The 22319-nt window shown below is 47.8% G+C and overlaps 1 protein-coding gene across 4 annotated transcripts in view; it reads right to left on the bottom strand.

The window, feature by feature from the left end:
- The window catches only part of FHIP1A (FHF complex subunit HOOK interacting protein 1A), a 362353-nt gene that overhangs the window by 98105 nt on the left and 241929 nt on the right, over positions 1–22319 (bottom strand). For all 4 annotated transcript variants that reach the window (XM_077477033.1, XM_077477031.1, XM_077477030.1 and 1 more), the window contains one exon: positions 12109–12195. In XM_077477033.1, the coding sequence (XP_077333159.1) occupies positions 12109–12195 (87 nt within the window). The remainder of the gene's footprint in view (positions 1–12108; positions 12196–22319) is intronic.

Below are 22319 nucleotides of genomic sequence, written 5' to 3'. Positions count from 1 at the left end.
GATGACATACATAGCAGGCATACATACGATACATCAAATAACGTGGGCCAATCTGGCCAAGGCAGCGTTGCATACATGAGAGCATTGGGTTAACTGCACTGTATATGGGTCCGACACCCATCATGGGTAGATGCACCATTAGAGCTAATTTGTGTCAACCGGGGGAGGGGAGCGGGCAAAAGGAGAAATAAAAGGGGGAGGGGGACAGAATAAAAGTAGGTCCTTGAGGTGGAGGAAACACCGAAGGGGATAAGCAGAGGGGGGAGAGGGGCAAGGGATCAATATAACAGCATATCAAGTACACGTCTCCCCATCTCCCAACCACCTACCCCAGATCCGTTCATATTTAAGTGGACATCCTCTATGTGTATAAACCAATTTCTTATAAGGGAGGGTATCGTTAACCTCTTTTTTCCAGCACTGGACCGTGGGGGGGAGGGCCTGCATCCAGCCACGAGCAATCACTTTTCGCGCCAGGAACAGTGTTTCATGTAGGAAGGTGCGAAGGGACTTGTCAGCTTCTAATTCTGGTAAGAGACCAAGCAGACACATCTTCGGGTCAAGGCTAGCTGGAGAGCCCATCTGGTCATGGAGAAAGCGAATCACTTGTATCCAGTATGTTTGGATAACCGGACAGGACCATATAAGGTGATAGAAGGAGCCTGAAGTGTGGTCGCATAAACGGCATCCTGGATTATACGTGGGTTTAAACCGTGCTATCTTCTGGGGGGTCAGGTACGTCCTATGTAGAATGTATAGCTGTGTGAGGTGGTCCGAGAGCCTGGGGGAGACTCTCTTCACATCCCCCAAGACTTCGTCCCACTCCTCATCCTCAATCACACCCACATCCAGCTCCCATCTGGCCTTGGCAGCATAAGCCAATGCCACGGTGCCTGGGAGACGGATGGCGGAGTAGAGGGCAGAGATCAACTTGGTTGGCTCAGCACCTGTGACTATATCCACTATGGGAGGGACTGTCAGAGTGGGGCTGGAGCTGGCAAACTGAGTCTGTAGCGCATGTCGGAGCTGTAAATATCTGAAGAAAAGATGGTTAGGGAGTGTGAATTCTTCCTTTAGTGACTGAAAGGATTTAATCCCAGTGTTAGTCATAATTTGGTGCACATACAGGATCCCATAGCGTGTCCAGGCCGCGGGGTCCGGAACGGACAGCAATTCGGGCAAATGGGTGTTGAACCAGAGAGGCGTGTAAGAATGAACCTGTGGGGTCCCAAGTTTGTTAAGGGCCGCCCGCCATATCCTCCGGTGGTGCGTCAGCATGTCTACCTTGTGATGAGGGGGACGTCTGGACAGTGGGGCTCTAAGGACTGACTGAAGTGGGGTGTGGGCTGGGTCGTCAGGGCGTTTACAAAGTAATGTCTGGTATCTTGGTAGCTCGCTCTTGTCAAAGTGATAGAAGTGGGACAACTGGGAGGCAAGATAATAATCCTGGAAATCTGGAAGAGCAGCCCCTCCCATTGTCACTGGGTTCTTCAGAAGTCTCCAAGACAATTTGTGTCTGCTGTGGCCCCATATAAATGAATTAAGAATTGATTCAATCGTCTTGAAAAAATTTTGTGGTATATACAGGGGTGCATGCCACACCAAATACAATATCTTGGGCAGGAGTATCATTTTGACCAGATTGATGCGTCCCATAACACCCAGAGGTAGTCTGGCCCAAGTTTGAGTCTTGTTCTTGATCAGGGTGAAAAGGGGTTCAATGTTCAGGGGTATATAGTCTGTCAGCGATCTAGTGACCTGCACTCCTAAATACTTGATCACGGAAACCCTAGGGAGATTCAGAGGAGGGGACGTGGGCACAGGGGGGAAATGATCAAGCGGAAGGATCTGGGATTTAGACCAGTTGATGCTCAGACCCGAATGACTACCAATACAGTCTATGGTGTGAAGGGCTGCAAGGAGAGAGGGACCCGAGTCGGCTAAGTATAGGAGTGTATCGTCAGCATACATCCCGATCTTTTCCTCCAGATCTCCTATCCTAAGGCCACAAATTCTGGTGTCTGCGCGAACCATAATAGCTAGTGGTTCCACAGCCAACGCATACAGCATGGGAGAAAGGGGACAACCTTGTCGAGTCCCTCTCTCCAGCGGGAACTGATCAGAGAGCCAGCCGTTCACAAGCACCTTGGCCCTCGGGGATTGATACAGGAGTTGGACCCATCGAATAAAGTTGGGGCCAAGTCCGAATCCCGAGAGGCATTCCCACAAGTAGTTCCATTCCACGGAGTCGAAGGCCTTGGCAGCATCCAAGGCCACCACCACCCGCGAGCCAACTTCATCATGGGATCCCTGGATGTTCATGAGTAAGCGGCGGATATTCATGGCGGTGTTTTTCCCTGGCATAAAGCCAGTCTGGTCAGGGTGGATCAGTGAGAGGATGACCTGATTAAGGCGGGAGGCAAGAATCTTGGCCAGTATTTTAATGTCGACCTGTAGTAGGGAGATGGGTCTATACGATTCCGGGTAGTTTGGGTCCTTCCCTGGCTTGGGAATCACTACTATTTGTGCTTCTCTCATGGAGGGGGGTAGAATTCCCGTGTCAAATATGGATTTATATAAGTTGTGAAGTTTAGGGGTCAAAATTTCAGAGTAGGTGGCATAAAATTCAAGCGGTAGACCGTCCAGCCCTGGTGCTTTAGAAGTGGCCAGAGAGGAGATAGCCTCAGAAATATCCTCCTCAGTAATAGGGGCCTCTAAAAGGTCACGTTGGGCGTCTGTCAGTTTGGGAAATGTAACTCTCGCTAGGTAGTCTCTGGTGTCTTGGGGAGTATGAGTGACCCGAGTGGCGTAAAGCGCTCGATAAAATCTCGCAAATTCCTCCGCCACCCGTTGTGGGTCCGTAATACCATTCCCCTGGGCGTCGATCAGTGAGACCACGACTGGGGGATGGGAATCTAAGTGGGCGAGGTAAGCAAGTAGTTTGCCCGATCTTTCTCCATATTCGAATATCCTCTGCCTACAGAAAAAAATGCGCTGCTTGGCCTGCTCCGTGTGCAGTTGGGAGACCTGTCGCAGCTGGAGCTTAAGGTTAGTAGCCGCGGCAGGCGAGGGGTCTCCACGAAACTCCTCCTCCAGTCTTTGTAGATGATCCGTAGCCTGTTGGATAACAAGTTTTGACGACCGCTTAAGTCTGTTAATACGCGTGGTGAGCAGGGAGCGGGCGTAGAGCTTAAATGTGTCCCACACTATATCGTAGGCAGCGGAATCCCCGTTGACTGTAAAATAGTGTTGCAATTCCGTAGGGATGTCTTCCTGCTCCTGCAGAGCGGCCAGCCAAAATGGGTTCAGCCGCCAAGTAGGAGAGGGAGAGGCCTTCAGGAGCCGCATCGTAATCCAGTAGGGGGAGTGATCCGAGAGAATTCTCGGAGCAAAGCCCACATCTTCCAGTCTGGGTGTCAGAGTCTGTGAGATGAGAACAAAGTCAATTCGGGACATTGCGTTATGGCTAGCTGAAAAGCACGAGTATGCTTTAGCATGCGGATACTTGTGGCGCCACGTATCTACAAGAGCAAAGTCCATCAATATACGATGTAGTCTGGTATGGGCAGGTGGGTCACCAGGGGAGTCCGGTGTACCCATTCGGTCCAGAGCGGGAATCAGGGTCATATTAAAGTCCCCCATCCACACTGCCGGCACCGAGGGGTAGTGTGCCATGAATGCAAGGCCCTCCTTGAGTACAGCTGAGTTATAAGGGGGGGGGACATAGCAGGCTATTATCAAAATAGGGGCTCCACTAATGGTGGCATGTAGGAATACATACCTGCCCTGCTGGTCCGTCTGGAGTAGCACTAGGTCAAACGGCACCCTTTTTGCAATTAGAACCGAAACCCCCCTGGAGTACGAGGTGTGGGTAGCATGGTACGCCCAACCTATCCACGGTTTTTTAAGAGAGGACTGGAGATGGCCAGTAACATGGGTCTCAACAAGCGCAATAATGTCAGCTCGCTGGGACTTAAGGAATGTTAGGGCGGCAGTGCGTTTTATCTTATTCCGCAAGCCTCTGACATTCCACGTAAGGAACTTTAGAGAGCTCATGGTGGGTGCAGGGTGTAAACAATAAACCATAGGTGGGCTAGAATCAGCAGAGCAGTCATGGCCAATGCAGTGCGCACAAAAGCAGCCAATTCCAATAATGCATGTATGACTTTAACATAGTACCTTCAGCATAAACAAACATTAACAAACATAGTGGTGTAAGAAAAATAAAAACAAAAATCACAACATCCCGCCCCCCACCCAGTCCAGCGCCACCCCAACACGGCTTGGACATCATATCCCACAACTGGGTACCAACAGGGGACATCCACAGGTTAAAACCCATTGGAGGCATGAAACTTAATTGCAGAGGAGCATAGATACCCAATGTAACAAAGAGAAAAATGAAGGGGGAGAAAAAAAAATTAGACAAATGGGGGAGGGAAAAGTGCACAGAAATCCTAAAAGTCCTAGGGGGGCGACTTCTCCTCTGGAGGGTGCACGGGGAGTAGGGGCCACAAAAGCGTGATACCATCGCGGCTGAGCAGAGGGGAGCTCCGCCCGCCATATGGATGATGAAGAATGTACAGCAGAACAGTCCTGGATGACGGGTAATCCTCAATCCACCCCAGGTGCCCCTGAGGTACAGGGAAGGCAGGGATCTCAGGACAGCAAGAATGCCGGGAAAAAATAGTCGTGCTGTAAGAGCTAATACGAGGTGAAAAGAAAATCTTTCCGAGTTTATCCGCTGGCCCTGCACGGGCAGCTATTGACAAGGTGCACAGAGCGATGGCTTAATCGCCAAAATAGCAGCAGGAGAGATCGCGGGCACCCATGGGAGCGGAAGAAGGGAAGAAAAAACATTCACAGCTTGCAGGTAGGGCAACATGTTCAGGCTCGGCGTTCTCTCTGGTCAATCCAGGTGGATGCCAATTCAGGGTCATCAAAAAAGTGGGTTTGGCCCTCGTGTTCCACGCGAAGCTTCGCAGGATACAGCATGGCATATTTAAGGTGTAGAACCCGGAGGCGTCGCTTAACATCCTGGAACTTGGATCTCTGCCGTTGCACTTCACTGGAAAAGTCCGGGAATACTGCCACATGGGTATTGGTATGGGGAATATTACCCCTCTCTCTAGTCAGGCGTAGGATCTTGTCACGGTCCCTGAAGTTAAGGAATTTCGCAATCAGAGTACGCGGTGGGGCCCCCTGGGGAGGGGGACGGGCCGGAATTCGATGAGCTCTCTCCACTGCGAACATCACCGAAAATGCCTCTCTGCCGAAGGTGGAGGTCAGGAGATTTTCGAGGAAGCCCGCTGGATCGTTACCTTCAGCTGTCTCAGGGAGGCCGATAAAGCGGAGATTACATCTTCGGAGACGATTTTCCATGTCGTCTTGTTTCGCGCTAAGCTGTTGCAGCTGACGGCGTACCTCATCAGTAGTGTGTTGTAGGGGGTGTATGATGTCTTCAGCTCTACTGATGCGGGTCTCTGTCTCCGCCACGCGATCCCGAAGGGTAGAGAGGTCTTGCCGGATGAGGGACACATCAATTTTGACCTCCTCAATTTTGGAGGTGAGCGTGCTCTGACATAGGGCTATAGCGTCCAAAACTTGATTAGTGGCCGATGTAGAGTGGTCTGAGTCAGGGGGAGCACCAGCGCCATCCTTGGCCCGGTGCTCCTCTTCATGGCGGCGGTACCTGGCAAGTTTGTCAGCGGCCTCGTTGGACTATTTAGGTGGGGACATGGTCCAGTATAGCCCGGGGTGTTCCAAAATAGCCGCTATGTATTAGGCCAGCCGTTCACCCCCCCCTCTCGTGACAGTCACAAAAAGCCGCAGGCAAGGCTAGTAGACGGGGGCTGAGGGCCCGCAGGAATCAGCGGCTGCAGCAGGGGAGAAACGGGCACAGGGCGAGCAGGAGGCCACAAAGTACATAGCAAAGGGGCTGCAGAGGGTGTAGCAAAATGGCCACTGTTCCAGGGCCCAGGCCGGTCCCACAGGCCACCCAACCAGCTGCTGCAGGGTAGAGGGGCACTTCCTGGGTGGCAAGGGGCGAATTGGCAGCTACAGGCAGGGGGTTACAGCAGTATAGAGTGGGAATGAGGTCTATAGGGGCCACCGCGGGTGGAGCAAGATGGCCGCCGGCCGGGAATCAGGCCGGCGGCGCCGACAATCCCACCGGCCGCTATCGGCAGAGCGGCACTACACTCGCGGCCGAGGGCAGTCCGGTAGCCGGGGGTATGTTGCAGCGATTCCGGGGTGGATCGGAGGACAGAAAAGGCCCAAGAAAGCTGCCGCCGGGTGAAGCAAGATGGCCGCCGGACCGGCGACTAGGCCGAAGCCGCGGTCTTTCCTACAGGCAGTCCCCAGGCATGCAGAGCTTACCGGCGCGGGTCCGTGCGGCATTCAAAACGGACAGACGGCTTCAGGGCTAGAGCGAGGGGTGAGGCAGGGTCATCCAGATGTTATGTGGAGGAAGGATGGTGCAGGATAGTAGAATCAGGAGTGTGGATGAGCGGAGCTCACACCGCAGACGTCCTACTCCATTGCACCTCAGGCCACGCCCCCCTTACTAATGATTTCTACAGGGGCAAAATCATCTCTCTCTCTCTCAGTCTCTGGAGTCCATACCTCTTTAAATACAAGAAAGGACTTTGCTCATTTTGGAAATTGCAGTTTGGCATTGCATGCTATTATTAAGCTTATGATCTACCAGAACACCCAGATTCTTCTCCACCATTGATTCCCCCAGTTGTAGGCATGCATATTTTTAGCCCCCAAGTGCATAACTTTACATTTATCAACATTAAACCTCATTTGCCACACAGTTGCCCAATTAAACAGTTCAATTAAACAGTTCATTGAGGTTGGCTTGTAAATTGGAGAAATCCTTTAACCACGTCAGCCTCGGAAAATTTTACCCCAATACTGTACCCAAACGAAATGTGGGTGCTTTTTTTCCCCACAAATAGAGCTTTCTTTTGGTGGTATTTGATAACCTCTGCGGTTTTTATTTTTTACGCTATAAACAAAAAAAAAGCGAAAATTTTTGAAAAAAAACAATATTTTTTACTTTTTGCTATAATAAATATCCCCAAAATGTTAAAAAACTGATTTCTTCATCAGTTTAGGCCAAAATATATTCTTCTACATATTTTTGGTAAAAAAAAACACACAATAAGCATATATTGAGTCTACAAACTATGGGAAAGATTTATGGTATTTTCATGTCATTTTTTTTTTACTAGTAATGGCAGAAATCCGCGATTTTTAGCGGTACTGCAACATTTTTGACAGACAGATTGGATACTTTTGACACATTTTGACACATTTTTGGGACTTTTGACAAATTGATACAGCTATCAGTGCTATAAATATGCACTAATTACTGTGTAAATGTCACTGGTAGGGAAGGGGTTATCACTAGGGGCGATCAAGGGGTTAAATGTGTTCCCTAGTTAGTGTTTCTAACTGTATGGGGATGTGATTGACTGGGGGAGGAGACTTATCGTTATTCCTACTTAGGAACAAACTATATGTCGTCTCTTCCCTGACAGAATAAGGATTTGTGTGTGTAAATGCTGGCTGTCGTGCACGCGATCACTCATGGCTGGCGGCGCATCGGGTCTCCCGCCATGCAGTGTGCACGCACCCTCTGGCAGCTCTTAAAGGAGACCTTGTACCCATACGGGGTTTCGCGCAGCCTTGCCATTGTGCCGTAGTAAATCTATGTGAGCCAGTCAGGAACTGTTTAAGGATGTTATTCCACTGCATAGCTTGGTGTCATAGGCAAAGACCGAAATGCTACTTTTTAATCCCAGACCTTATATCTTTTATAAATATATTAAAAAGTAAAGGTCCCAACACTGAACCTTAGGGTACACCACTAATAACCTTAGACCATTCAATTCATTAATTAACCACTACTCTGAATGGGGTCTTTTTGCCAGTTTTCTATCCATTTACTAACTGATTTTTCCAAGCCTATAGATTTTACCTTACACATTAGCTGTGTGTGGGAAGCTGTGTCAAACGCTTTTGCAAAATACAAATATGCTATATTCACAGCCTCTCCTTTGCCTAAGGCCGCGTACACACGGGCGGATTGTCTGCCCAACTAAGTTCGTCAGACAATCCGACAGACAGTCCGTCCAAACTTTTGAATGAACGGACTTGCCCACACACGGCACTTTTTGAGCGGACTAATACGGCGGACTAAGTACGCCATACAATCCGCTCTACTTTTGAAATGAACGGACTCGCCCACACACGCGGAGGAAAGTCCGCTCATTTCGAGCGCGTCTCCAGGTAGGCGGGGCCCACGAAGGAGACGTCGCTGGCCCCGCCGCCTGGAATGGATTTAAAGGGGAACCCCAACGCCGAAAAAAAACGGCGTGGGGTGCCCCCCAAGTCCACAACAGACCCTTGTCCGAGCACGCTACCCGGCCGGCCAGGAAAGGGGGGCGAGTGAGCGCCCCCCCCCCCCTCCTGAGCCGTACCAGGCCGCGTGCCCTCAACATGGGGGGTGCCTTGGGGAAGGGGGGGCCGCGTGCCCCCCCCACCCCAAAGCACCTTGTCCCCATGTTGATGAGGACAAGGGCCTCTTCCCGACAACCCTGGCCGTTGGTTGTCGGGGTCTGCGGGTGGGGGGCTTATCGGAATCCGGGAGCCCCCTTTAATAAGGGGGCCCCCGATAACGGTCCCCCACCCTATGTGAATGAGTATGGGGTACAATGTACCCCTACCCATTCACCTGTGAAAAAAAGTACAAAAAAAAACACAACACAGGGTTAAAATATTTTATTGCACAGCTCCAGGGGTCTTCCGTCTTCGGGGGTCTTCTCGCCGGACTCCTCCGCTATCTTCTTGTAGCTCTTTTGCTAGCGGAGGAGTCCAGCTTTCTTCCTCCCCGCCGCCGGCCTCTTCTCCCGACTTCGGGGGTCTTGTCCCCCTCTTCGGTTCTTCTGCCGGGCCACCGCACCTTCTTATAGCTCTTTTACAGGCGGTGGCCCGGTCTTCTGTCGCCGCTGTCGCTGTCGCCGCCGCCTTCCGTTCTTCTTCTTCTTCTTCTTCTTCTTCTTCTCCAGGAGATGTTGCCTTGACGATCTCTCCGGCCGGAATGCCAGAGCCGCGCTGCGTGGTCACTTATATAGTGACAATGGGGCGGTGTCACATGGTATATGTCACATGGGTTGGTGTCACATGGTGACCCCGCCCCCTTACGATGTGACATCAACCCATGTGACCAACCCATGTGACATATACCATGTGACACCGCCCCATTGTCACTATATAAGTGGCCGCGCAGCGCGGCTCTGGCATTCCGGCCGGAGAGATCTTCGAGGCAACATCTCCTGGAGAAGAAGAAGAAGAAGAAGAAGAAGAAGAAGAACGGAAGGCGGCGACAGTGACAGCGGCGACAGAAGACCGGAAGAGGGGGACAAGACCCCCGAAGTCGGGAGAAGAGGCCGGCGGCGGGGAGGAAGAAAGCCGGACTCCTCCGCTAGCAAAAGAGCTACAAGAAGATAGCGGAGGAGTCCCGCGAGAAGACCCCCGAAGACGGAAGACCCCCGGAGCTGTGCAATAAAATATTTTAACCCTGTGTTGTGTTTTTTTTTGTACTTTTTTTCACAGGTGAATGGGTAGGGGTACATTGTACCCCATACTCATTCACATAGGGTGGGGGGGCCGGTATCCGGGGCCCCCTTATTAAAGGGGGCTCCCGGATTCCGATAAGCCCCCCGCCCGCAGACCCCGACAACCAACGGCCAGGGTTGTCGGGAAGAGGCCCTTGTCCTCATCAACATGGGGACAAGGTGCTTTGGGGTGGGGAGGCCGCGCGGCCCCCCTTCCCCAAGGCACCCCCCATGTTGAGGGCACGCGGCCTGGTACGGCTCAGGGGGGGCGCTCGCTCGCCCCCCTTTCCTGGCCGGCCGGGTAGCGTGCTCGGACAAGGGTCTGTTGTGGACTTGGGGGGCACCCCCACGCCAATTTTTTTCGGCATTGGGGTTCCCCTTTAAGTCCATACCAGGCGGCGGGGCCCGCGACGTCTCCGTCGCGTGCCCCGCCTACCTGGATACCCGCTCGAAATGAGCAGACTTTTCTCCGGGCGGGAAAAGTCCGCTCATTTCGAAAGTACAGCGGACTGGCACACACACGGGCGGACTGTCCGCTCAAACCAAGTTTGGACGGACAATCTTACGGAAATTCCGAAAGACTTAGTCCGCCAGACTGTCCGCTGAAAAAGTCCGCTGAAGCCCACACACGAGCGGACTGTCCGCTCAAATGTGTTTCGGCGGACTAAGTTGGGCAGACAGTCCGCCCGTGTGTACGCGGCCTAAGGAGGAGGTAATCCTCATAAAAAGAAATCAGATTTGTTTAACAACTTCTGTCTTTCATGAACCCATGCAGGCTATTGCTTAAAATATTATTATCTTTCTAGCAAAAACTCATCTATGTGATCTTTTATTAAAATCTCTCCAGTATCTTCCTGACTATAGAAGTTAAACTAACAAGGTCTATAATTACTTTTTCCTTTATTTAAATATAGGCACCACATTGGCCTTATGCCAATTCAGTGTTACTATGTCAGTCATTAAAAAGTCGCTAAAAATTAGAAACAATGCCTTTAAAATGACAGAGCTCAGTTTCTTTAGGACCTGTCGGTGTATGCTATCCAGTCCAGGTGCCTTATTCACCTTTTTTCAGATCAGATGCTTGTTCAAGCTGGTAAGGGCTTAGTTACATCAAAACCAGAAATAATTAAATCATTGTCGCTTCCAGTTTCTAAGGTCACACAGTGGTAGGAACAACATCAATTCCTCTCAGTGTCCCAGGAACCGGATGCCACTGTTCATTTACTTACCGGACTCCCTAATCGCATGGGAGAGCCTGGTAAAGGTGGTGGCGGCAGGAGGGGGTGCGACCCCCTTCCACTGCCTGTAAAAGTAATCCAGCAGCTTCTTAGCCACTAGGATTACTTTTACATAGAAGGGAATCACCAGACCTAAAAAATTATAACTCGATCATTGATGCAGCTGCAGCGATTACTGAGATATCATTCTTCCAATCCAGCAATGTATCGGTATGTCATTGGTTGGTATTAAGTAACAAACTGTAGCATTTATTAGTAATTTATCCAGAAAGCAAGCAAATGTCTGCACTTTTAGGATAAATCATATATCACTGGCATCTTACAGAATTACTTATAGATCATTTGAAAAATTGCAACTATCAGTTTCTGTTCAGTAAAAGACCTGCTACACATGGCAAGAAAACGTCAGACATTTTGTGAAAATGTGTGTCAAGAAAGAATCCATCTTTAAAGATTTAGAATTTGTGCAAAAAGGCAAAAGCAACAATAGATCTCTATTTCAAAAACAGGCCATGGGTTAACTGCATTAGGCAACACAGTCCTCTGAGCCATAGTATTAGCATTATTGCTGCTGACGAGGTCAATTATTTCTGCATCATAGAGAACACTCTTAATAGTCACTAAATTAATCGCTTGATCGCACTTCTGGAGTCTCTAGGAGAACAAAGGTACTTCACTTTCTGTCATTTAAGAAGGAGCCCTAGTGGATTACAGCACATTTCAGCATTTAAATTCTCGAATTGCTCGCTTATCTTGTATTCAAAACATTTAAATCTGTCTGTATGTTACAGCTGATGAAGAGAGCCTGCCAAGAGTCATGAGCCAAGGCACCAATATACATGAAATTATACCCATGTCTATGAGCACCACCAACAGGTTTCCACTGATATTCCCAATTTGCTGATCTTGGTGAAATAGGAAGTGCCCATCTTGGATTATTCAGTCAAAGGAGATACCTTCCTGTTGTTTCTCCTGCTTCATCTGTAGCTATGGCCACACACACTAGAACAGTCCAAGCTTGCATGTTTATGAAAAAATCTTTCATGAGAATATACAACCCCTTTTCTCATGTTTATTGATCCCCGATAGTTTAGTGGATCTGTACATAGTGAACTACTTGTGACATTCAGACAAGGATCAGACATTGCAGGTCTTCTCTGCACCAATAACCTTCAGAAGTGTTCATTATTGCAGATTGAGATCTTCACATTAAGATAAATATTTTACGCAAATTCACTAACCTTGTGTAATGCAGGAGCCATCACTGGCAAAAGGAAACCATTGTAAATATAGTCCACTAGTTGAGCCCGTATAAGTGGATGTGCCACCTGAAAAGATAAAACAATGTAGCTATAATAAAACAAAGTGACCTTCAGTCATTAAACTGAAACTCTAAGGCCGCGTACACACGGGCGGACTGTTCGCCCAACCTTGTTCGGCAAACAGTTTCATCAAACAGTCCGCTCAAAATTTGCATGAGCGGACTTGCCCACACACGAGCGGACTGTTTGACGAACAAGGTTGGGCAAACAGTTCGCTCAACTTTTGAAATGAACGGACTCGCCCACGTAAGGCGGAGGCAAGTCCGCCCATTTCGAGCGCGTGTACAGGTAGGCGGGGCCCGCGAAGGAGACGTCGCGGGCTCCGCCGCCTGGAATGGGCTTAAAGGGGAACCCCAACGCCGAAAAAAATCGGCGTGGGGGTTCCCCCCAAGTCCACACCAGACCCTTGTCCGAGCACGCTACCCGGCCGGCCAGGAAAGGGGGGCGAGCGAGCGCGCCCCCCCTCCTGAGCCGTACCAGGCCGCGTGCCCTCAACATGGGGGGGTGCCTTGGGGAAGGGGGGGGGCGCGCGGCCCCCCACCCCAAAGCACCTTGTCCCCATGTTGATGAGGACAAGGGCCTCTTCCCGACAACCCTGGCCGTTGGTTGTCGGGGTCTGCGGGCGGGGGGCTTATCGGAATCCGGGAGCCCCCTTTAAGAAGGGGGCCCCGGATACCGGCCTCCCACCCTATGTGAATGAGTATGGGGTACAATGTACCCCTACCCATTCACCTGTGAACTAAAGTACAATAAAAAACACAACACAAAAAAAATATTTTATTGCACAGCTCCGGGGGTCTTCGGGGGTCTTCTCGCCGGACTCCTCCGCTATGTGTGTGTAGCTCTTTTGCTAGCGGAGGAGTCCGGCTTTCTTCCTCCCCACCGCCGGCCTCTTCTCCCGACTTCGGGGGTCTTGTCCCCCTCTTCGGTTCTTCTGCCGGGCCACCGCGCCTGGTCCGGTGGCCCGGTCTTCTGTCGCCGTCTTCCGTCGCCGCCTTCGGTTCTTCTGCCGGGCCACCTCGCCTTCTTGTAGCTCTTTTACAGGCGGTGGCCCGGTCTTCTGTCGCCGCTGTCGTCGCCGCCGCCGCCGCCTTCCGTTCTTGTTCTTCTTGTTCTTCTTCTTCTCCTGGAGATGTTGACTCGACGAGCTCTCCGGCCGGAATGCCAGAGCCGCGCTGTGCGGTCACTTATATAGTGACAATGGGGCGGTGTCACATGGTATATGTCACATGGGTTGGTCACATGGTGACCCCGCCCCCTTACGATGTCATAGTCCCCATGTGACATCAACCCATGTGACCAACCCATGTGACATATACCATGTGACACTGCCCCATTGTCACTATATAAGTGGCAGCGGAGCGTGTCCCTGGCATTCCGGCCGGAGAGCTCGTCGAGTCAACATCTCCAGGAGAAGAAGAAGAACAAGAAGAAGAACAAGAACGGAAGGCGGCGGCGGCGGCGGCGGCGACGACAGCGGCGACAGAAGACCGGGCCACCGCCGGTAAAAGAGCTACAAGAAGGCGCGGTGGCCCGGCAGAAGAACCGAAGGCGGCGACAGAAGAACGGAAGACGGCGACAGAAGACCGGGCCACCGGACCAGGCGCGGTGGCCCGGCAGAAGAACCGAAGAGGGGGACAAGACCCCCGAAGTCGGGAGAAGAGGCCGGCGGCGGGGAGGAAGAAAGCCGGACTCCTCCGCTAGCAAAAGAGCTACACACACATAGCGGAGGAGTCCGGCGAGAAGACCCCCGAAGACGGAAGACCCCCGGAGCTGTGCAATAAAATATTTTTTCTCTGTGTTGTGTTTTTTATTGTACTTTAGTTCACAGGTGAATGGGTAGGGGTACATTGTGCCCCATACTCATTCACATAGGGTGGGAGGCCGGTATCCGGGGCCCCCTTCTTAAAGGGGGCTCCCGGATTCCGATAAGCCCCCCGCCCGCAGACCCCGACAACCAACGGCCAGGGTTGTCGGGAAGAGGCCCTTGTCCTCATCAACATGGGGACAAGGTGCTTTGGGGTGGGGGGGCCGCGCGGCCCCCCCTTCCCCAAGGCACCCCCCATGTTGAGGGCACGCGGCCTGGTACGGCTCAGGAGGGGGGGCGCGCTCGCTCGCCCCCCTTTCCTGGCCGGCCGGGTAGCGTGCTCGGACAAGGGTCTGGTGTGGACTTGGGGGGAACCCCCACGCCGATTTTTTTCGGCGTTGGGGTTCCCCTTTAAGCCCATTCCAGGCGGCGGAGCCCGCGACGTCTCCTTCGCGGGCCCCGCCTACCTGTACACGCGCTTGAAATGGGCGGACTTTCCGAGCGGGAACAGTCCGCTCATTTCGAAAGTACAGCGGACAAGCCCACACACGGGCGGACTGTTCGCTCAAACACAGTTTCAGCGGACAGTTTTTCGGAATTTCCGAAAGACTTTGTCCGTCCAACTGTCCGCTGAGACTGTCCGCTGAAAGCCCACACACGAGCGGACTGTCCGCCCAAACACTGTTCAGCGGACAAGGTTGGGCGAACAGTCCGCCCGTGTGTACGCGGCCTTATGCTGCGTACTCATGGTTGGATTTTCCGATGGGAAATATTGGCTGTGTGTTGTCGGAAAGTCTGACCGTGTGTATGCTCCATCGAACATTTGCTGTCGGACTTTCTGCCAACAAATGTTTGATAGCAGATTCTCAAATTTTCCGCCAACAAAACTCTGTTGTCAGAATTTTTGATCGTGTGTACACAAGTCCGAAGCACAAAAGTTCACGCATGCTCAGAATCAAGCAGAAGGAGCCGCACTGGCTATTGAGCTTCAGCTTGTTATACGTACGTCACCACGTTCCCACATTCGGAATTGTTGACCAACATTTGTGTGACCGTGTGTATGCAAGACAAGTTTGAACCAACATCCTTCGAACAAAAATCCACGGTTTTGTTGGTGGAAAGTCCGATCATGTGTACGGGGCATTAGAATTTTTTTTTTTTTTTTTTTTTACAATATCTGCAGAGAGTGCAGAGCTTACTGTCCCTTCTTTATACTTGCATAAGGTTAGATTTGTGGCTATCACTTATCCATGAAAATCACAAAAGAACTGCTGAAAGGACAGCCAGCCATGTCACCAGAGGGGTAAGTGTGTGTGTGTGTGTGTGTGTGTGTGTGTGTGTGTGTATAACATGTTTGTATACAGGGTGTGTGTCTATAGGGAGATATAGTTTGCCTTCCCCTCTGTGGGTGGTGCTGTGTTGCTGGTCACTGTAAAGAGGGAATGGAGAATGAGACTTCTTCTGAAGCCTACCTAGGTGTCAACAGGGGAGCAGCAGTCCAATTTGAAGTTGCAACACTGGATGACCTCAGCAGCCAAATTTAGTGAAGGAAATATTCATTAATAGCACTACTCCACTGCATTTGTGTAGGGACAGGAGTCACACTGGATAGGGACAGTGTAATTAACATTAGGGAAAGGTTACTGATGAGGGGGGGCAAGAACAGGGATATTGCTGCAGGCTATAATACCGCTGGGGCCCTAGAGCTGTGAAATAGATCTATATATCTGTTTATCAGACTTCTAAGTGCCACATATATCTCTGGCCTGCCTAACACTTATAGAGACTCTAACATTGCATTGCTTTGAGATTTTGAATCTAGAACTTTGCCACTGTTCTTCAAGTGTTAATTATTATTTCCAAAGAAAATTATTTCCACTGAGTCGAATAATAACTCTAACATTTTCAACGGTCGTGTGCCGTTCTTCCTTCTTGGGTATTAATCAACTGGCTCCTCCTACACATCAAATTGTATATACATGTGTGTGCATGTCTACTTGTACATGTGTATACAGCATGTGTGCATATTGTCTGTACTATGCGTATAAGAATGGTTCTGAAATAGGGGGGGGGGGGTGCTGTGTATTGGGCTATATACATTTCTGACCCCTGCTGAGTCCAGAGCACTCACAACAAATCACTTTTCTTTATTTAATCATACCTGTTAAAGGCTAAAATACATCCAGTCAATGAGATTTTCTCATGCAAAGCACATGTTTTTATATACTGTATTTATGCTGCCTTGAAAAGCATACTTCGCCCTAGAAACATTTGTTGGTTGGACATGTTTTAATTTCGCCTTTGGAATCTATGATTAAATAAAGAAGGGTGACAATTTGTGAGTGCCCTGGACTGTTTTATTTTTTTTATTACTGTACTGGACCACTTACTTACACGTAGCACACATCTGTTTTATCTGGATTGTTGACATTAAATACACCTCAACTGTTTGTGCTTTACTCACTTCTGACCCCTGCACTCTAAGTTACATATTCCAGCAAACGTACACTCTGCACATTACATACTTCTGACTCTTGCACTCTGTACACACAGTAGGCTCAAGTTTTAAACCTCTGTGAAGTTTTTTCAAATCTACTCAAATACCTCATACCTCAAATACCTATGTTGGGGTAGTAAATAGTAGCAGTTATACAAAGGTTTTATATACAAAACAAATGGCACAGTAATGTAAAATGTAATGTAAAATATGACTTCTATAGCAAGAAGCCCTGAACCACCACAGTCATTAATATATACCATTTTCCATTTTATCTAAATCTTGATTATTTACCTGCTTGCCTCACAATTAGATTTTTATTGTGCACATCTAGTTTCAGTTCTTGCCTTATTTTATCCCCTTCGTTGTATACCGCCCTCCTAATCCTTAGGTTAGATGTACCTTTGTGGTCACCTTTGTAACAGTTACATCATAAGACCCAGCACTCATGAAAGGAATATAGAAGGTCTATGTAAACTCTGACAGTATCAGTAAAGCAGATAGAATAAAAATAATTGGAGGCCTCAACCTCATCATGTGATGAGGGTCCTTGTTCAGCAGGTCCTTTTGCATAGTTCCCAACTGTCCCTCATTTGAAGTGATTGTCCTTTTTAGAACACAATCCCTCTTTCCTCCTCAGTTATCATGCTATTTGGGTTTATGTGTAGACCTCTCTAAAGAAAATGCACTTAAAGGGGTTGTAAACCGTCGCGTTTATGCATACGATGCATTAAGGTGAAAAACTTTTGACACTCACCGGCCTCCCAGCCCCCCGTTTTACTCACCTGAGCCCGTTCGTTCCGTCGGCAGAGACACAATCTGCCTCTCTGCCCATTGTCCCGGCTCTTGATTGGATAGATTGATAGCAGCGTAGCCATTGGCTCCCGCTGCTGTCAATGAAATCCAATAACATGGGTGACGGGGGGCAAGGCCCAGTCCTGCATTCTATGTGAATGTACACAGATGCAGGACTTGGGAACGCGCCCGCACGGGTGTCCACCTTAGGAGAGCCTTCTCCAATGTGGCCACTCAATGGGGGGAGGAGCTACCAGCACGGCCGGGGGACCCCAGAAGTCGAGGATCGGGGCCACTCTGTGCTAAACTAACTGTACAGTGGAGGTAAGTATGACAAAGTATGGCATGTTTGTTTTTTTTTGTTTTTTTAAAGGAGGGTTTACAACCCCTTTAACTACCAAAATGGTTGTATAACAATAAACCTTTCATCTAACCTCAAAATACTTAGCATTTGTTATATTTTGGAAACCCAGCATAAAAGAAGAGTGGGGGCAGGCAAAAAAGGCACCTAACCAATCATTTTTAGTATATTAATTGTTCCTGGTTCACGTAGCTGTGTGTCTTTTACCTATATACTTTGTGCTGAAAGTTTACTCTCTTTCTCATCTCAGAAAGTTTGGAGGTTTGCCTTAAGGGTTGGTTCACTCCACAAACACGCACTCTGGATGCGTTTCAGATGCGTTTTTGCTTACAGTTCACACCACAGAAACTCAGTTAGGACGTGTTTCTGCACAAGCATTTTTGATGCGTTTTCAGTGCGTTTCAGTATGTTTTTTTCCCTTTTTTTCCCCCAAAGTTTCTTTCTGTAATGCATCCGATGCTTTTTTTATTCATTTTGCTATATTCCAGTACAGTTCAGTGCAGAAAAAATCCAGCATGTTCGAATTTTTTTAACTGCACTGGAATGCACTGCACTGGTGTGAACTATGCCATTGGAACAAATATAACCTCCTGTCCATGCATTTTTAAAGCATGGACTGCATCTGTTGTACACCGGCCCTTAGTGCAGTGCACTGAGATGATTTCTCGCGTTTTCTACAACATAACAGGGCTCACTGCAGTTAGAGCTATTTGCAGAAACACTGATAGAGGTAACAATCAAACCCATTCTACACTATGTTCTGAAGCAGTAAGGGCTAGTTTACACTTGCTACAAAATAAGGCTTGGGACACACTTTGTTATAGCTCTCTTAACGCCAGTCAAAGCTCCTGTCACTAAACAAAATGGCTTACAGTCCTGTTTACACCTTGTGTTTGCTTTGCCTTGGCTTCCCTTCAAAAATTATACCCCATGTAGCTTTAGTGGTGCTTCAAAGTGTCTTCATAGGCTCCATAGAACTCTATGGCAAAGCTCATTTGAAGCTTGCTTGAAGCACCTGCGGCTTTTGAGAGGCTTTAATTCAGCTCAAGTGTGAGATATCAACACACACAGGGCATCTGCCAAGCTTTAACAAAGCTTCAAAAGAGCATCACCGAAACCTCATTGAAGCACCACGAAGCCTCACCGAAGCACCACCGAAGCATCAAAAACACATTATAAAAGCTTGTTGAAGCTGTAGGAGCTTTAGTGTGCATTGAAGATAAAGCAAGTGTAAATGAGCCCTAACTAACTAAAGACATTTTCTAACTTACTCTTCTTATTGAAACTAATTTAAAAGTACATCTGCTATCCAGCAAACAACACATGAGCGGAATGTCCGACAGAAAAAGTCAGACAGAATCTTTTAATCGTATATTCCGATCGTGTGTATGCCTCACCTGACTTTTTTTTAATGAAAATTCTGACGGACCTAGAAATAGAACATAGGAAACCAATTCCTATCGGGAAAACCGTTCATCTGTATGCTGTTTTGATGGACCAAAAACAACGCAGGCTCTGAAGCAAGTATGAGATGGAGGCTATTGGCTACTGGCTATTGAACTTCTTTTTTCTAGTCCCATCATACACGCTGTACGTCACTGCTTTCTTAACGATTGGACTTGTGTGTGGTGTGATCGTGTGTACCCATGACAGTTTCAGTGGGACTCTGTCGGAACTCCGTCGGAAAAACCTAGGGAGTTTATTCCGATAGGAAAACCGGTCGTGTGTACGCGGCATAAGTCAGCATTTGGGAATGATCCACTACCAAAATGGCACTTCTCTATGTAATCAATAACATTAATTGCAAGACACAATGGTGAGTGTCCCACCTTTATTCTCCAAGTTCTTTCTGCAGTATTTAATACTCTGAACCAGAGGTAGACAACCTCTACACTCCAGCTGTGGTGAAACTACAAATCCTATGAGGCATTTGGGAGTCATGCCTGAAGCTGTTGGTCTTAAATAACCTCATGGGATCTGTAGTTTCACCGCAACTGTGGTTGATTACCCCAGCCCTGTGACCACAAAACAATTAATAGAGTGATTACAAGAACATTCCGGTCTGGTTTGCAAAGCTGTCAGATGACTGACAGGTCACAATTAGGATGTTAAAGCGGAATTCCGGCCACCGAAATGTTTTATTTTTTTTCCAGGCATCCACTCACACTGCATTAATTACGAACATAAACTATATATGTATATGCTAGTGGATAGTAATCATATATTTTTTTTAATCTTACGATTTAGCTATTCCTCTTTTGGCCATTGCCATGATGCGTGTGGGCATATGAAGCCCAATCGCAACCTCTTCCTGGATAACCGATCGAAAGGTGCATGCTGGGTAATCAACATGCACCTCTCGTTCTCTCGCATGCACGGTGCTCCGGCGGCCGTAGAGCCGATTGTTTATCAAGTTGCCATAACAATGGGCGGCAATGGAAGAAGGTCCTGCCCCATTGTTATGGCAACATAGATAGATAGATCTGCCTTAAATCGCGTGAGTTCCTGTCGAGAAATAATGGCTTTTTTGTCACACAGTCCTGCCCATTGACTCCTGGGAAATGATGACTGTCAAAATGTGAAAAAAGTTTTCAGTCTTCTATTGTATTGTGCACAAGGTTTGGTATCCAATATTTAAAGGGCACCAGACAAAAATACTCAAACATATACTATATGTTTTCATTACTAAAAAATTCTGCATATATTGCAGAGTTGGGTCTACTATTCAAATATACATTTAAAACAATTACCTTCTAAATGTATCATAATCCAGCTCCTCATAATATTTAGGCTTCATGCAAATTGTGTTCCTTTGGTTGCCTTTCCTCCTTACAGGAGTAGCTTAGAAAATCCAGTAAAAAACAAATTTTTCACAATTTTTATACCGGTTTGCATGCTTGTATGTGCCTTCAGGAATTCCATTGGACAGAATATTAATTTATTTTGGCCAGTAGAATACATTAACGGGCAAATGTGCATAAGCATGCATGTATATGTGCATTTTTTTCTGCCCAAATGCTCCTCTCTAAACACGCAAGTGATGCTTTTTTTTCTGCCTCTAAATGCTCCTCCCTGCAAACGTAAGCTACCAAACCATGCATTTCTAGCAAGATTTTTACTTTGATTTCTGTACTTGCTGAAAATGTTTTAAGCCTGAATAAAGAATAATGCAGCCATCATATAAATGACATTGTTACATTGCATTTGTTTTGGGTTTTAGTTATCCTAGAAGAATTTGCAGTATAGTCTATATGTTTGTAAGCCATTATATTTGTATACTTGGGAACTTATTTAGATTTACCAAAAAAAAAAATATATTATTGCACGTGTAACATATTTCTGCAAACAAGTATTTACAGTATTCTAAACCAGGTAGGAGACACATTTTAAAAGTTTATAGCCCTATTTCTGACCACTAGAGGGGACAATTAACAAAGAAACCTCAACTTGATAGTGATTTTCATTTCAGCTGAAGGCTTACGGCAATGACCATGTTATGTCTGAGGATACATGCTAGAGGGATATGCAATTAGTGGACCTCCAGCTGTTGCAAAACTACAAGTCCCATCATGCCTCTGCCTCTGGGTGTCATGCTTGTGGCTGTCAGAGTCTTGAAATGCCTCATGGGACTTGTAGTTCTGCAACAGCTGGAGGTCCACTAATTGCATATATGCTAGAGGCGGTGAGAAATATAGTACTCTATGTGAACATGGCTAAATTGAGGGGCAGGAAAAAACAAACAAAAAACAGACAATTTTTAAGTGCAGCATGCATGATGCTTTAATACCAAAAACTTGTATTTTTGACTTAGAATTGCTGACTGTATATCCATCTACCCCACTTATGGCTGTTATCACACTGGTGCGTTTTTGCTGTGTTTTTACCTTGCTAAAAAAGGTGCAGGTGCAGAAAATGTTTTTTTTTTAAATGTGGCCTGGTTCATCTTTGGTGCACCTATTTAGAACCACAACAAAAACACAGCTCCCCATTCAAATAAATGGAAAATGCATTCATTAAAAATGCACCATAAACTGTGGTTGTGTTTTTGGTGTATTTTGTTGAGTCACGTGTTCATGTTTTGCAGGTGCGTGCTGGGAGTCAGGCACCCAGAAAACGCATCAGAGACAAATAAAAAACACGATTTTCATGCAATTTTTAATGGAGCCGTGTGAAAGCACGCTAAAACTAGCAACTTTTTAGCCAATCCCACGTCATCATTCGGACTGGCAGCCCCTGTGTAGTTTACATCTAAAGCTCCGTATAATGTAAGAATGCATTCTGGACAAAGGCCAAAACACTGCTTCTGCACAAGAGAACTCTGCGGCCTCGGAATGCCATTTCTTGTTAGCTATACTGTTATCTGTTCGTTATGTCCAAGTCTGTAGCAATCAGTCATTTCTTTGGCTGTGATGCCAAGTATTTCTTCTACACACTGCTACAAGTTACAAGAGTAATGGAACCCTGTATAGAATTTGCCAAGCCTGAAACACAGCAACGTATCCAGTGCAAGTCAGATAGTGAATTATTGTTAAAACATATCTAACACCAAAAACAAAAATGTAAGATTGCAGCTTACCAGCACTTGGATGTGGTACCTGCATTCATTTTTTTTAATCATTTTATTTTCTTTTTTGTCATCTGGTAATTTTATTAATAACACACTTCCTATT

The sequence above is a fragment of the Lithobates pipiens genome, unplaced genomic scaffold (assembly GCF_037356315.1).
Source record: "Lithobates pipiens isolate NorthernLeopardFrog02 unplaced genomic scaffold, aLitPip1_a1.2 Scaffold_13, whole genome shotgun sequence".
Classification (NCBI taxonomy): Eukaryota; Metazoa; Chordata; class Amphibia; order Anura; family Ranidae; genus Lithobates; species Lithobates pipiens.
The sequence above is the reverse complement of the archived record's forward strand: the minus strand, read 5'-3'. Positions and strand labels throughout refer to the sequence as shown.